We start from the raw sequence: 16,192 nt of genomic DNA on the forward strand, positions 1-16,192 counted from the left end.
GCCGCTGCTGCCCCGCTCCCCGCTGCTCCCGCCGTGGGGAAGGAGCGCCCGCTGCGCTGAGCCCCCTCACTGCTGCTCTGAGCACGTCCACCAGCGCTTGGCCTCCCCTCGGGATGCACCTCAGTGGTGCTACCTCCTCCCAGAGCCTGTGGAGCATCCTTGCCCAGCTGTGATCTCCCCTCAACCATGTTTGTTTCTTCTTCCAGGCTTTGCTGGGCCACCATCACCTCGCCGTGGGGAAGGAGCGCCCGCTGCGCTGAGCCCCCTCACTGCTGCTCTGAGCACGTCCACCAGCGCTTGGCCTCCCCTCGGGATGCACCTCAGTGGTGCTACCTCCTCCCAGAGCCTGTGGAGCATCCTTGCCCAGCTGTGATCTCCCCTCAACCATGTTTGTTTCTTCTTCCAGGCTTTGCTGGGCCACCATCACCTCAGGCAAAGTGTTGCTTGGTATCGGGGACCTCTTTTTGAAGCAAGAGCTGCTAAAAGGGGAATGAGGTCCACACACTTTCTTCTCCACTGCTGCCTCAGGGGCCTGGCTGACTGCATCCTGCCCTGCTCTGCTACCCTGAGACAGCGGCTCCCTGCTGCCAGGCCACTCAGTGCTGGGAAGATGCTCACCATGCATCAAACCTCTGCTCTCCAGTGACCTGACCTGCCGAGGCCTCCGGGCAGGACCACTCACACCTGGGGCTGGAGCTCTGTGTCTCGGGAACTGCTCAGGGCTGTTTAAGAAAGCATTTGGGAACTGCCTTGTGTCATTGGCCACAGTGTCCAGTTCAGACAAGGCAAGACTGCCCATCTCTGGCAATTCCTTAATGGATGTAGCATCCTGAAACACTTCCTCCAAGACTAATTCATCCCTCTCCTCCGTCATTATATAGCTGGAAGGCTCAAGGTCATTGGTTTGTGCAAAGGTGCTTTCTAGATGGGTTGTGCCTTTGGCAAGTTCGCTGGCTTCTTGTCCTGTGCCACTTCTTGCAGGCAAGGAGTTACTCTCCTCTGTGAAGATTTGTTCTTGCACAGGTTTGCTGGGTCCTGGGTCCATGAAAGAATAATTTCCCCCTTTGAAAGACTCATAAAAGCCTTGTGAAACCACTTTGTGAGGTCTTTCTTCCAGCCTGGCATCTAGCTCATTTGATGAATAATTGCTTTCTCTGGTGTGACTGAGAACCGCAGCATGAGAAGTCCTGTTGTTGTCTGTCTCATCTGAAGACACAGAGGGATTGTCCAGTGTAGAAGAAGAGTTATGATCAGTACTCAAAGCTGGTTCTGCATTGATTGTCTCCTTTGGTTCATATAGATTCAGGGATATTTTATTAGTCCCTGTTAGTAACTTGTCCTCAGCACCCTGTGAAGACATGTCTTGAAGCCCCAGATTGTGCTCCAGGTCATTCTCATGAAATGAGCTCCTGTTCTCTTGAAGAAGAGCTTTGTCAGCAGCAGAAACAATTGAGTCCCACAAGCTTGTTGCATGAGTAGTTGTCTTCTGAGGCTCTGCTTCCAGGATCTCTAAGGTACCACCAGGCTGGATCATCATCCTTTTCACTGGCTCCTGCACCTCTGAGGTTTTTGTCACCTTCTTCCGTGCCAGAGCATCTACTGGAGCTGGCGTGGCTTGGTGCAGCCATTGCTGACCTTCTGAGCTCACAGTACCATGGACCCTTCCACTGACACTCACCAAGTGTTCTCCAGGTGGAAGAGTTCCAAACCCTTCCTCCTGGCTGATCATTTTTGACAGTTCTTTGTCATCTTCCAGGAAGGATTCGTAGGACACTGGCTCATAGTTTGTCTCTGACAGAGAAGGCATAGGAACATCAGATGGGTGTGGGATTGTTCCTAAAAATGTTGATGTGCCACTGGAAGTGGGATCAGAAATCCTGCCATTGCTCACGAGGGCCCCATGGCTGGGTTCTGTCAAGCACAGTCTTGGCTTCTCAGTCTCATTTCTGGAAGAGGTGATATTCAGTTGCTCATTCACACACGGCCGGCGCCATCTCTTCCTTTTAGAGAAGCCCCTGGGTTGGAAGTCAAAGGCATAGGCATCCTCATCCTCAAAATCCACATAATCTTCCCCATCAGGGTATTGCTCCTGCTGGCATTGCAAGACTGTGAACTTGGCACGCATCCCTCGATCTCTGTAGTCAGGATTCAGGCACCCCAGCATCCAGACGCCTGTCTCAAGATGGGAGAAGAGGACACCATCAGCCCACCACAGTGGGAAGCCAGAAGAGATGCCATCCCCACGCTGCTCCCTTGCTACTGCACCCTATATTTTCAGGCAGCCTCCGGTTCATGGTAGTGATTTCATGTTTTCATACTAGAGCATCTTACAGCTGGACTCACAAGACATCAGGGTTGCTGGCAACATCAGAGCCAGTCCTGACAAGCACCATCAGCAGGGCCCTGGAGGTAGCTCGGCAAGAACAGTTAGTGCGCTGAGAACCCACAGAGCCTCCAGCAGCAGCAGCATAATCACCGTAATCCATCTCCAAAGACATGCTGGTGCTGTCAAATACACCTCTCCCCTAGACACCATTGTCACAGCTCTCCCACTCAAGGAGGGAGTAATGAAAAGGCTGCCTTCTGCTCACTCACATCCCCGGCCAACGCATTTGGTCCCAGCAGCAAGTGCCTCTTCCCCAGGTGCCAGGAGTGAGGAGGTGTGTAATAACCGGGCTCTGACACTGGAGAGAGCTGTCATCTGCTGCTGGCTGAGCTGCTGGGCTGCTTCCAATCAGCAGGCACAAACCAGAGCCCAAACGGATGCAGTGTTTGGCTGGGTTGTAGACAGCTACCTGGGGTATGTAGGAACCCTGTCAGCTTGGCTCAGGGTGCAGTGCTTGTGACCATCACAGCAGTGTTTGCAGTCACATGGCAAATCCTGTGTTTCCTCTGGGAGGAAATGGTTAATGGCACCACTTTTGCAAATGCTAATGAAAAAATGCTGAGGGGGGGGAAATAAAACCAAACTCAGAAGCAAATCCCTCTAGGATTTCTCCATGGCTGTGACTTCTGTCCTTGCAAAGGTGTGGAGATAAATAGGATGCTGTGACCAGTGGCTGACCTCACAGCAGGGACAGCACTGCTGCTCCCCTCAGCCTCCGAGCTTAGAGCCAAGGGTGCAGATGCAAGGTCCACTGTACTTACATTACTGCAACCAGCTTAGTGGCTTGGCAGCACGTGTGACCTTAACACATCCCATTAACGAAGTAAAACACAGTAATTTAATTTCTTTGATTTAAGCTTTGGAAGGATTTAATCACTGCCTCTCGCTTTGCTGTTCCAGCAGGTTGTGCATCCCTTTGCTCTCAGGGCTGCCAAAATGCAATTGGGTACCAGAAGTGGCTGGAGGTGCTCACTTATCTCTGCTGAGATGCTCATGGTTTACAGAATAGCCCATTTTACTAACCTGGCTTTTCCAAACTCATGAAGACTGTTTCTCCAGAAAACGGGAAAAGGGTTAGCACGTCCTCAAAGACCATGTTGCGCTTGAATGTGTTTCCAGAGAAGAAGATGGAGAGGAAATCTGTTTGGGCCCCAACGCTCAGGACATACCAGTACACAACTTCATGCAGGCAGAGTTTCAGCTCAAGGTTGTCAAACACAAAGCCATTAATAGCTGGAAGAGAGCAGGGGTGAAACTTCTAGTCAGGACCCGGTTACCCCATGGCTGCTACATGTTCCCTGTTTGTTCCTTGGGGCAGGGATGAGGCTGTGTCTGCTAGGGCTTTGTGGGGAGCTCCTGGCTGAGCACTCACTGTGCATCACGTTGGAGGCATAAAACTGGGGATCCTGGATATCCACATGGGCTGCGTCAGTGCAGAACCGCCTGATGTTCTCCTCCAGGTACCAGCTGTGGTTCTCATCGAAGACTGAAAACAGCACAAACCTTGTCCTGTCTGACATCATCTGGAAGGCAGAGAGGGAAGAAGTCCTCCCTGGTGTGATCAGAGGGCCCCAAGGCCCATCGTAGCCTTGGTGCATGGGGAACAGTTTACTGCTATTTCGCAGAAGTTAGGGCCCACATTTGGAGAGAAGGGAGCATGCAAGGGAGGATGGAGAAGGCAGGGCCATAGGGACTGATGGGGGGGTTGAAGAGAACAGGACAGACAAATTTGGTTCTACTCAAACCCAAGCTTGTTTAAGGCCAGGATGGACAGGACCTTGAGCAACCTGGTGTAGTGGGAAACATCCCTGCCCATGGTAGGGGGGTTGGAACTAGATGATCTCAAGGTCCCTTCCAACCCAAGCCAATCTATGATGAAACTATGATTCAAATATTTCACCCACTTCAGTCATTCCAACCTTTCAGTGTGTCAGTTGAGGCAACAAAGGAAGGACCCACCTGATTTCCCCTCTGATCCATGGACTTCTTAAAGCAGATCAGGAGGGGCCCAATGAGACCTGAGGCCGTGTCTCGCACTGGGTCGATGGAGCTGTAGTAGAAACGGGTGAGGCAGCGAGGATCTGCCTGCGTTGGCCCATCCTCAGTGGTGACCTTCCAGCTGTAGGTAAATGACTGGCCAGGGGGGATAGGAATGTCCTTCACATCCTTATCTGGCAACACACAGCCCAAGGGCAGGTCAGTCAGGTCTGGGTTGCTCCTGCAAGGGCTGCTCCTGCTTTTTAAAAGAGCTCAGAAAGGAAGCTTCCTGACCATCCAAGCTGCATAGAAAACTACCCAAGCCAGTGCCCATCCCAGGATGGCACACTTGCTAGCATGCACTTGCATGGAAAGTTGATCTGGACAAAAGGAGCTCCTGGGACCAGGTGAAGATGGAGAGGCATATGCCTACTTTTGAAAGGCCTTCAAACTCTGCAAATAGGAGAATTTGCCCAGTCTCAACTGGGCAAGAAACTCCCACAAAGCTGTGAGAGGGAGAGCCTGAATCATAATGAACCCCCACATTAAAGCAAGGCAGGGGGAGCCCATGGAATGAGGGCTGTAAGCAAGCTGGCAAACACCAGGGTGGTTCCTGTCTCATCAGAAAGTGGAGGCCTCCAGGATGGATGAAACAACACGGTCCCAGCTCCCTGTCTGAGAATGCCCCTTCTTCCAGCCATCATCCAACCTTTCCTGAAGACGGGATTACATGGCACCAAAGGTGATAGGGACCAAGAACCATCATCACCTCCAGGATTCCAGGGCTCAGGTGCTTGGATGGGTGGGCTGGGCAATCAGTCTTTACCACAGGCTGCAGGAAGCTCTACTGGCCCAGAAGAATGGCAGTGGCCAAGTGGCGTCCCAGGTTCCTGTGGTCTGTCTTACCTTGAGAGGGCTTCATGGCGTGGTATGGCTTGACGCTCGTGAGGCCGTGAGGGTAGATGTTGTATGGTCGGCTTGCCAGGTTCCTGAACACGATCTGAAATGAAGACAGCCAGCAGGAACGTTCAGTGGCTTCTGAACAGTGTGAACCCTCTGTTTCCTCAAGGGGGGAACACTGGGCAGCAGTGCTCTGGGATCAGGTCCAGTGTCCAACTGGGAAGAAACCAGACATGTCTGGGACCGCAAAGCAGGAGTCAGAAAAGAGGAAATAACTGTTTATTTCTCTACCAGTCTACACTGTCCATCTTTCCAGGAGGTGCCCATTTTAGGGAAGGCATGTAAATACCAGATTCATTAAAACGAAAGTTGCTATCTTTAGTCTTACTTTGCCTATGAAACAGAAGAGGTCTGTTAATCAAGGAGGCTTCAGAGGACAAAGACACCAAGTACGTACAACAGTCAACAGCCTCAAAGTGCTCCCCAATTCCCTGCATGAAACCCTTAATTTATTTCTCTAAATAGCTCAGTTAGGGTTTGCCACAGGCATTACCTTCAGCTTCATGCCCACAGCTGCACAAGGAACCCCAGGTAGGAGCAGAAATGTGAAGCTCCCGGAAACCATCCCATTCCTCCTAGCACCAAAGTGACACATCAAGTGGTTGGTAGAGGCACTTGGGAAGACACAGGTGACAGTCCCTATTACTGTATGGGAAGGAGCACAGAGATGGAGAACGGTGGAGGATGAGAGGACACTCCTGCCTCAGAGGAAGATGCTGGATGCCATGTGTCATGGATTAATTCACGTGATTCCTATGATGCCTGCAGTGAAGTCAAATCAAGGGGACTGGGCCATATCCTGTGCATCTCTGCTGATCTCATTGGAAGTATGTAGCTTTAACTTTCAGTAACATCTGCTTTTCTGGTGAACTTTGGGCATTACCAAACATGACAGAGCACCTCAAGGACTTACGTCAGACCTTAGCTGCAAACCAAGAGCTATTAGGAGGAACAGCATCAAGCTTTGAAGTTTCCCCTTCCATTTCCTCTCTGTTGAAAGCAATCTCTCTCTTACCTTAAACTGATCTCCAACCTCCCCTTTAATGACAGGCCCCAGAATTCCCTTGTCCAGTTGATCTGACACCTTGCGCTTCTTGAAGGTTGCATCCTCGTACTCCACAAACATCACTTTCTTATACCTTGAACCGATCCGCTGAGGACCAGCCTCCAGGAACAGGCTCGTCATGTTTCTGCAGGCAAGGCAGAGAATGAGCAAAGAAAGAGCCACATGTGGAACGCTGTCAGATCCAGAGCAAGACCTTCCACCGTCCAAGGACCTGCACGGCTGTCTGGGGACTACCAGTGCACAGTGGGGACACCAATCACTGCAATCACTATATGCATCATGAGAATATCATTTCAAGTGATTCAGTGCTTCTTTAATGGAGAAAGCTTCAGCTCGGTTGCACAATAGCGGCTTTGGGCTGAGGCTGCCCTGTTTTGGAGGGAAGTGGTGACTGTGAGAGCTGAGAGCATGGCAGGTTGTCCTGCGTCAGGGAATACTCCCAGTATATGAGCATAAGGCAACAGACATCTGCCTTTTCTTGATCATCCCAGCTCCTTCCCAGGAGCAAGACCAGCCCTAAGGATCATCAGGCGTTGCTGTCTGGTCAGAAGAAGTTGATGCCAGAGGCCTGGGTGGCAGAGAAATGCCCTGGAGGCAAATGCTTCCGCAGGACATTTGGTAAAATGAAGCAAAGCCTGGTCCTGCCTTCCCATGGCCTAGGTGAGACCACCCTTGTCCTGCACCCACACCGTTAGCATTGACAAGGAAGAACAAAACTGCCCAGGCTGGGCAGAAGGAAGGTTAGTTTCTGTGGACAAGCAGAGGAGCTGGCAGGGCTGACTTACGAGCAGCCTCATGGGCACACATGCCCACTCTTACCTGTCCAGAGACACTGGCTTCTCAGGGGCATAGTCCCAGTCCATTTCCTCGGCTGCAATGTAGTGAGTCCAGGTCATAGGCTTATCTTTGGCAGAAGAGCGCACTTGGATCACATGATAAGCTTCTTCATCTTCTTCAGGGTAATCCGTGTCCTCTGGCTCATCTGTCAGCTTCCCCATCTTCACCAGGCGCTCCTCCACACACTCCTCCACCTTCACAAAGGCCTCCATGCCGGCTGCGTTCAGACAAGCCGGGCAGAAAGGGTCACACTGACATGCCAGCACAGCCACGCACTCCCCTGGCTCTGCCTGAGACACATCCTCTCCCCTACTGTCCCATCCAATGGGCCATCACACACCAGCCTACACCATCCTCATCACAGGCTAGACCGCACGTGGCTGTAACACTATGGAACAGGAGGGGCCGTGGAGCTGCAGCACTGCATAAAGCCATGAGCCCAGGCCATCTCCTGTGCTCCTCTTCCCCCAAGCTCTTGCGGAATAAGGTTACCTTGCTGATGGGATGGTATCTGGCAGAACATCCGAAACCAGCCAGCAGTTCCTGGCGTGGTCTGGGCTGTAAGATACGTGGCAGGGGAGATTTCTAGGCTGCTGAGACGGTGGCTTCTCACCAGGAATGTGTGGGCTTCGAAGAAGATGGAGTGGACTTCTGCCCCAGTGCCCAACCCGATCACGTGCCAGTGGACCTGCTTCTTGAGGCACAGTGTGAGACCTGCCAGGAGGGAAGGAAAGCACCCAGGAGTCAGCACTGTGTCCATCCCTTGTCCCCACTCTTGGCGTCATGGACTCAGAGCCTGACATGTGCTGAGTTCCCTGCCCTGCAAGGTGATGGCTTCAAGCTGGAAAAGTCACGTGTGGACTGTGAGCAAAACAGTCACATCATCCCCCTGACATAGGACTAGATGTACAGAGTGGGTGACTTGGGCAAAGGCTTTGGGAGGTGTGCTATGGGAGCTCACAGCAGGATGCAGTGGCAAAAGAGGTAGGTGTGCTCCTTGACTCTATTGGAATCTGGAACTGGAAAAGGGAATCATTTGTCTCATCACCACACTGGCAAGCATGATGCTAATAAAACATTGGATCTGGGGCACGGCTCTCAGCAGTAGTTGAAACACCCCAAAAGGGGCAGGGAGAGGTCACCAGGGTCATTTGAAGGCTGGATAAAATTCCTTCTCTTGGAGACACTCGAAGAGCTCAGTTTGCTTAGGAAATAGGAGAGGACTGTAAAAATACTTTCCTCGGGAGAAATCAGTGTGTGCTGAAGGGCTCTGCAATCTAGCAGGGATGTAAGTAATGACAACATGTTCCTGGAAGCTGAGGCCAAACCAAGTCAAATACAGAGTCAAGCACTTCTTTTGGCATTGGAACAGATCCCAAGAGCCCAGGAGGAGATAAGGTGGAGGCTCCATCCTGAGGTCCTCAGCTCTCCATTGCCACCTCCATCAGACACCTCCAAGGCTAGATTCCTGCAGCCAGACAGGAGGTGGCTGGGTGCAGATGGATACCTTCTTGAGGTGCAGACACAGCAGCTGACCACGAGGTCGACTCAAGCTCTTAAACTCCATCATCCACTGGGACAAGGAATTCGGGGGAATTTTGCTTCTGCCTTTCATTGGAGAAAGGCCAGGCCCAGGAGGGAGAATTCAGGGTGTGGTGCAGGAAAGCTGGTAATGACTCTCCTGACAGTGTTTCCCAGTTTGCCTTGGAGATTCTCCACACTCAGGCAGCTCTGGACCTTCTCCCAGAAAAACATCATAAAATGTCAACTTTTGTCTTCATTGAGACCACAAATGGCCTTTTCTTTTGCTTTTCTGCAGAAAAGGAGGCTGAGAGGAAACGTTATTGCTCTCTACAACTACCTGAAAGGAGGATGGAGTGAGGTGGGTGTCGGTCTCTTCTCCCAAGCACCAAATGATAGGACAAGAGGAAACGGCCTCAGGCTGCACCAGGAGGTTTAGATGGATATTACCTAAAATTTCTTCACTGAAAGAGTTACCAGACTGGAACAGGCTGCTCAGGGAAGTGGTGGAGCCACCATCCCTGGAGGTATTTAAAAGATGTGTAGATGTGGCACTTGGGGACATGGTTTAGTGGTGGACTTGACAGTGTTTGGTTAACAGTTGGACCCGATGATCTTAAGAGTCTTTTCCAACCTAAATGATTCTATGATTCTATTCCCCTTCTACACCTTCTACAGAGGTGTGTTGTCAGACCCAGGCGAGTGAGAGCTGAATTTTGCCCTCAGCGCTGCCTCCAGCCTCATTCCCAGGGCTGCAAGAGATGAAACTTCGCTACCAGCACAGACAGCCAGAAACAGGTCCTGCCCCAGTGTAAATGGACAAGGCAGATCAAGGAGTTGAGATGTGATAGTCCCTCTGGGAGAACACAGCCTAACAGATCTGTCACCTGGAAACTCCTCTTGATGTCCCTTCTTGCATCCTTTCATAAGCTACCTTGAATTTACAGACCTGGCTCACCCCTGTTCATAGCACCTCCCATGCTCTCCATCCCTGCCCCTGGCACACCAGTACTCACCAGGCAACGAGCCATTGATGTAGCCATTGATGGTGTGCAGCTCTGTCCTGTTGTGAGGCATGGACTGAGGAGCTTCTGGGGAGCCAGGCTCAGAGTACCAGCTTTTCCCTGTGGAAGACAAGGTTGCAGTCAGCTTTCACTTGAAAGTGCCTCAAAGAAAAAGGAAATCTTCCCACTGAGGTGAAACAGGATGAAAGCCAAATTCCAGGGAGGTCAGACGTGTGGTGCCTCTTGGAAATCCACAGCAGTCCTGGCCCTGGCTCTGCATGAATGTGGTGGTGACTACTGCATATGACAGGGTATTACTCCCCACTGTTCTAGCCTGTGTGATGGGAACAAGGCCAGAAGAGCTGGGGAGGCTGGAAGCTCCCTTGCAGCTCACAGGGGAACAGAAGGAATGGCAGTAGTGCACCAGGGGCACATTGGTTGGGGGGGGGCTGTACAAGGCTCAAACGCTTGGGATGCAGTGTAAGAGCTGATCACCTGCGCTCACACCACAGCCAAAGCATGTGCCATGGACCAGGCTGAATTCAGAGCCCCAGCACCTCCCAACAGGGCAGTTACCTTCATCAAACACTGCGAAGAGCATCACAAACTCCTGGTGTGTGTCCTCGCTCCCACTGCTTGCCAGGGTCCCTGCAAGATGCCACGGGATAGATCTCTTTAAAGGTCAGAAAGCATCATCTCCCCAGGGTATTCCCTTTGTGCCCTCCAAGAACAGGTAAATCAAGGCCACGCTGTGGTTTGGTTTTACCACATCTCATGACCGGCACAGCCCTGTTTCCAGCCTCACAGTCCCTAAAAGCCCATGGCTGAGAGACAGCTGCCCCCAGAAGGCATTGAAAGGTCAGTTTGTGCTGCTTCCCCCTTACAGGCTCTCAGGATCCACTTAGTCACCTGGAAGAGCCCATTTTATTCAACCCCTCATCAGCACTATTGTCTGTGCTCCTTGTCTAGACTTCGTGGAGAAACTGCTCTTGGTGAGTCACTGGAGCCTGCAGAGAGTGACCTGGGAGGAGCTGACTCGTGCCCATTCCTCTCCAGTGACTGCAGAGGGGTCTGGACAACTACCTCCAGGAGATGGCTCAGCCAGAGGTGACCAATCCCACCCCAGGTACACTTCTCGGTGCCTTGCATCCAGCAAGTATTAGCAGTCGGGATTTCATCACCTCCATGTTTACCAAAGGAAGGAGAGCAGGCACAGGTAATGGGGACCAGGCAGTGCCCCAGGTGTCCTGCCTCTCTATTGCTTGATCCTTACTTAACCCTTGCTGATACAAACTTCCCTCTATTTCTTCCAATGAAACCCTGTTTGACAAACGCCCTGGCTGACCCTGAACAATCAAAGCTTGGTGAAGCTCTGAAGGAAAGACAAACATTTTTGTCTGCATAGTGATTCTATAAAGATAAATAAGGTTCAAGATTTCATCTGTGGTCTGAACTCTTGCAAAGGAAAGAAGCAACCAACTTTTCTCCAGCAGGGAAATCTGAAATGTGTTTGAACCCTGCTCTGGGAAGGGACTCGTTGAGGAAAGGTCCAAACCCCAAAAGTGCTGTTCTTGACCACAGCTTACTGACTCCACTGCCTAATTCAGCCTCTGGAAAGCATCTTTGATTTATCTGCTTTTCAATTCATGACTGCATGTGACCTGTCCCCATTCCATGCTGTCCTTACCAGGCCGGCACACAAGCAGGGCTCCGATCAAACCCGAGTTGATGTCCCTCACACTGTCAGTGTTGGAGGAGTAGGAGTGGGTCAGGCAGGAGGAGTCGCCATCCGTCGGGCCCTGGTTTTGTGGGATTTCCCAGATGTACGTGTGTGTCTTCCCTGGATCCACCCTGTCCCCCTCCTTCTCTGGTTGGCTGGTCTCATCCTCATACCCTGCACCTAAAGGAACAGCCAGATGTCACTGAAGGTGAAGGTGGCAATATGCTGTGTCTGAGCCATCTTTGTAACCACCTTGTCTTCTACAAGAAGGGATGCAAATAGCAGGATCACGGAGGGACACGCTCCCTCCTGGCAGGCAGGTGGCAGAGCAGGAGGTGATGCTCAAGGGCTTGCAGCTCTTGGCTATTGCCTGACTCACCCTCTGATGCCTTCCAGTAGGACACCCCGACAGCGTGGAGGTTGTAGGGGCGCAAGGCCAGGTTCTTAAACGTGATGACCACCACATCATAGACTTCTGCTCGGATGGTGGGGCCCAGGAGACCTGAATAGGGGGAGACAAAAGAGTCAGGCAGCTGAGGTCAGGCAGCTCATACCCAGCCATGGGCCCCCAAGGGTCTGGGCTTTCCACCTGCACAATTAGCAGTTGTCTCTCATGTAGCATGGCACCAGCAAGGCTCCCTGCATCCATCCCCCGCAGCTCTGCTGTACTGGGACTCTACCCAAGTGCTTTCCCATTCGTGGCCAAGGAGCTGCCAGCAACCAACCCAGGATGAGTTTGGCCGCTGTCAAGGAGAGCTAGGGCTCACCTTGCTGCAAGTGCTTCTTACCCATCCATGCTGGCTTGGGCTTGGGCTGCGTGAACGAGGCATCGGGGTACTCCACAAACACAGCCTTCCTGTACCGGGGAGGGACACCAGGCATGGGGAGCTGCGGGCCCTGGTGCCCTGACATGCTGCAGGAGGAAGGAAAAGTCCAGGCTGACTGCACAGCCCCATCCATGGATGGGTAGCAGCCGTCCTCTTCCTCCCCTCCCTGTTTTTGGCATGCCGGCGCCGGGATTGCTCACCCTGTTGTGTCCTTTGGGTTTCTTGACAACCTCCAGGTGTGTTTGGAAATGTTTTGCTCAGCTCACCGATGACAACATGGCAGTGATTAGTGTCATGGTGTTAGTCATGACGGAGGAAGACACAAGGGCAGGAGGCACAGCACCGTACCCAGCTGTGCCTGGGGGCACAGCCGCAGGTATCGCTGCCAGCCTCCTGCCTCATGCCTTGTCTGGCTTTGTGCTTCCCTGGCAGCACAGACCGGGAGCTCTAGGAGTGCTGACATAGCAGTGCCGTAGTGGTCTCTGTCCTTTAGCCCTCGTCCCCATCCCCTTCAGGTGTGGCAGACACATCACATCACATCACATCATATATATATATATATATAAAACCTCAAACATCCTCCCCAGATCCCCCCAGGAAAGAGACCGTGTGGGACTGCAAAGCAGGGTTGCAGCAGTTTGCTCTGCAGTCTGAGCAATGTCCCCACGTTCATTTCCTTTCTGAGCAAATTGGGATTTACAGCCAACCCCTAAAAACTATTCCTTGCAGCAAGAGGATAAAGGAGCCTTGAATGTATTTCACACTCCACTTATCTCTGCTGGCCACTTTCTATCTGTAAGTGTCTTAACAAATTCATTTTCCAGAAGAAATCCAGCACATTTATCAAGATAACAAAGCCATTAATTTCTCCAGAGCGTTTAGAGGCTGACTTATGAGCCTCAGGAATGAAACTATTTCCAGTAACCAGACAGACCACTTCCAGCATCGTTTTGTTTGGAGCAAAAGCCAGGTGGTATTTCCATTCCTCTGAAGAAGCAGGGAGCATTGCTCCCCCCCTCTGACTAAGCCTTCATTCAAGCAGTGTTTCCCTTTGTAACTCCTCCTCAAGAGGAAGAGGAAGGAGACGGAGTGACTCAAATTTAGGAGAGGGTGACACACACTTGCCCCCACGCTGCCGGCTGGAAGCCACCTGCAGCCAGAGGATGCTGTGGGAAGAGTGGGGTTCACCCTCCCAGGGGGCAGAGCAGGACATGCACCCAACTCTTGCCTTTCCCACCATAGCTATAACCCCACACTTGGGCTGGCAGGAAGCCCCCAGCAGACATGGCCCCAGTGAGCAGAGCCACTGCCTTTCCTTGGGAGCCGTTACCATTCCTGGCTGGATGGCAGTAGAGTCTGGGCCAAGCTTTGCTCTCCAGGGTGACCCCATGCTGGGAGGTGACAGTGTTGCTGTGTTGCTGGCACTAGTCTGTACCTTAATCTCTAACTTGCAGAAAGCCCATCTTTGAAAATACATCCCTAAGATAGTAAGATCTGGCCCTGCTAATTCTGTGGTAAACAAGGCAGAAATCATCCGGAGCCAGGGGGATTTTGCTGGCATGTGGGACACGGTTGGGAGGAGACTTGGTGACACCAGGGCTCAGCGCTGGGTCCCAGCTAGCACAACAGAGCCTGGCATCTTTCGCAGGGGACAAGGAGCCAGGGTTCAGTGCAGGGACGTCTGATTCAAGTGCTTCTGGCTGGTCCTCGGCACTTGGGGTCCCCGTAGACTTCCTACCCCAAGGGCAGCTGAAGCCAAGGCAGGGAGATAAGTTCCTGGCGCCTTCAATCAGCATTGTTACCAGCACTATCTGTTCATCTCTCAGAGCCAGGAGACAGCCAAGGTAAACACCCTGCGCTGCTCAAGCACTCAAACACAGGCTGCTGCTACGTGGTCACCAGCTCCGAGCCAGAGCTGAGATCACTGGAGCCACTGCAGAATGTGCTGGTCCCGGCTCTGACCTGCTGGTAGGGTGGAGGAAGAGAAACTGAAATCGTGGGGAAGGTGTAAGCAGCTTTGGGCTGGTGTGTCTGAGCCCATCCGTTTGGCAGGGCTTTCCACAAGTGCCAGGGAAACCACTGGATACATACAGGGTGTTTGGAGGTCTTGCCTGGATGTGCACCCTTGGAACTGCCGTGAGATGCTGGTACCACAAGGGAGAACATGCACAGCTCAGAGGCACTCCGGCTCTGCCAGCAGCTCTCCTCCTGCAGCACTCCCCTGGCTCACTCCTTCTCCTCAGGCTGGCTGCTTTCCCCTGCCCTCCCCATGCAAGGTGAACTGGGCTGAGGCTGCAGGACCAGGGAAAAGGCACTGCCATCCAGCTGGGAACGGCTACACCAGTAAGCCCCAGGTCACACCACAGCTCCCCAGGGAGCCGCGCTGCCCAGGCATGCCCTGTCTCTCTGGGTTGGAGCACGCCACCAAGTCCCTCTGGGAAAGCCAAAGTTCTCTTTCTAGAGAAGAGCAAGCCACCTCAGAGCGCCTGGTGATGCCCTGCTCATCCTCAGGGCAGAGCCAGGTCCCTGAGTCACTCCTGGGTCAGAAACGGTGTGCAAGCACGTCACTAAACCAGTGCTCGAGTGAAAAGCCACAGGGCTGAGTTAACAGCACGAGTGACCTCACCTCCACCGTAGATTAATGGATCTAAGTGCAACGTTAGTAAAAGCAGGGCAGGGGGGGCATTGGCAAGACTTGCTGGATGCAGTTTTTCTGCTGGTGGACAGAGGAATAAACCGATGTAAGTGATGCAGTGACTCTGGCAGCGAGTCAGGCTGACCCGGCCACCGCCACAGCCTGGCTCCCCGTGCCTGACCACAGCTCCTCACTGCTTGAGACAGTGTGGGTCTGAGATGGGGCCATGAGCTGACATTGCCCCAGCACAGAGCCTGGGGAAGCAGGGTAAAGGGAAGGGGTATGGCTTGATCCACAGGGAATGTAGCCACCCAGCTCTGCTCCCCAGGTCGAGGTCAGAACAGCCCATTCCCAGCCATGAGTGTCCAAGACAGCTGTGTCTCCAGACAACACCCTCCTAATACCTCAGCAACGTAACGGACACTTTTCCTTCTTACTCCAAAGCATTTGGGCAAATCCACCATATGCCCTCCTCCCTCTTGTCACTGTGTACTAACACTGTCCTTCGCCCAAACACTAGCAATTATTTTCATTTCCTAAAGGAAAAATTTCAGCCCCAGCAATGTAATATACACAAAGATATAAATAACTAAAGCTGGGGTTTACTAGGGGCAGGCACAGCGGAGAGCTTTGCTGCTCTGAGTTATGTCAGGGGGCACAGTCAACCTCTCTCTGCAGCCCCCAGGCAGGGAGGCACCATACCCCGTCTCCCCTCGCATCCCCCCAAAGCTCTCAGGATGCAAGCAGCAGGGAAAGCACAGGCTGGAGAACCAGCTCTTGGCTCCAGGCCCCGTCTTTAAAGGGTCGTGGGCAAATGACACTAAGATCAAGCAGTGCAGAGAGGTGGTGCAGAGCAAGTCTTTATCTCTCTCTGCAGGTTTACTCCACATGTGCATTATTAGGGGCTGCACTTAGTTGACTCCCCATTGCACAGAAACACCCATGCCCACCTGTACCAACAGCTCAGAGAACCACCACCACCACCAGGTTGCCCCCATGCAGCATCCTGGACCCGAGCTCACAGTTCTGTGCATGCAGGGTGGGAGAACACCTATAGCAGGGATCTGGAATTGCCATAGAAAGAGCTTTACCCTGCAGGCGCTTGCAGCACGGAGAGCAGGTCGCTGTGCATGTAGTCCCAGGCAGTTTCCACAGCAGCAATGTAGTATCTTCTGACTTTGCTGATGCCCTCCTCAACCAGGCAGAGGAACAGGAGGCTGCGCAGGGCTCCCATCAGCATCATGCCTGCTGGCTGGGAA

General features: G+C 52.6%; 1 protein-coding gene across 1 annotated transcript in view; it reads right to left on the minus strand.

The window, feature by feature from the left end:
- LOC104401847 (coagulation factor VIII-like) overlaps positions 1 to 16,173 on the minus strand; it is a 24,911-nt gene extending 8,738 nt beyond the window's left edge. The window contains exons 1-15 of the mRNA XM_010009553.1: positions 16,025 to 16,173; positions 12,260 to 12,384; positions 11,851 to 11,973; positions 11,439 to 11,651; positions 10,328 to 10,399; positions 9,764 to 9,871; positions 7,719 to 7,940; positions 7,209 to 7,443; positions 6,339 to 6,513; positions 5,270 to 5,363; positions 4,346 to 4,557; positions 3,759 to 3,909; positions 3,410 to 3,619; positions 542 to 2,172; positions 1 to 15 (exon numbers count right to left, since the gene is read on the minus strand). The exon at positions 1 to 15 is cut by the window's left edge and continues 806 nt beyond it. Coding sequence (XP_010007855.1) covers positions 1 to 15; positions 542 to 2,172; positions 3,410 to 3,619; positions 3,759 to 3,909; positions 4,346 to 4,557; positions 5,270 to 5,363; positions 6,339 to 6,513; positions 7,209 to 7,443; positions 7,719 to 7,940; positions 9,764 to 9,871; positions 10,328 to 10,399; positions 11,439 to 11,651; positions 11,851 to 11,973; positions 12,260 to 12,384; positions 16,025 to 16,173 — 3,735 coding nt within the window. The remainder of the gene's footprint in view (positions 16 to 541; positions 2,173 to 3,409; positions 3,620 to 3,758; positions 3,910 to 4,345; positions 4,558 to 5,269; positions 5,364 to 6,338; positions 6,514 to 7,208; positions 7,444 to 7,718; positions 7,941 to 9,763; positions 9,872 to 10,327; positions 10,400 to 11,438; positions 11,652 to 11,850; positions 11,974 to 12,259; positions 12,385 to 16,024) is intronic.
- Between the last annotated feature and the right edge of the window lie 19 nt (positions 16,174 to 16,192).

The sequence above is a fragment of the Nestor notabilis genome, unplaced genomic scaffold, assembly GCF_000696875.1.
Source record: "Nestor notabilis isolate BGI_N333 unplaced genomic scaffold, ASM69687v1 scaffold19332, whole genome shotgun sequence".
NCBI lineage: Eukaryota > Metazoa > Chordata > Aves > Psittaciformes > Psittacidae > Nestor > Nestor notabilis.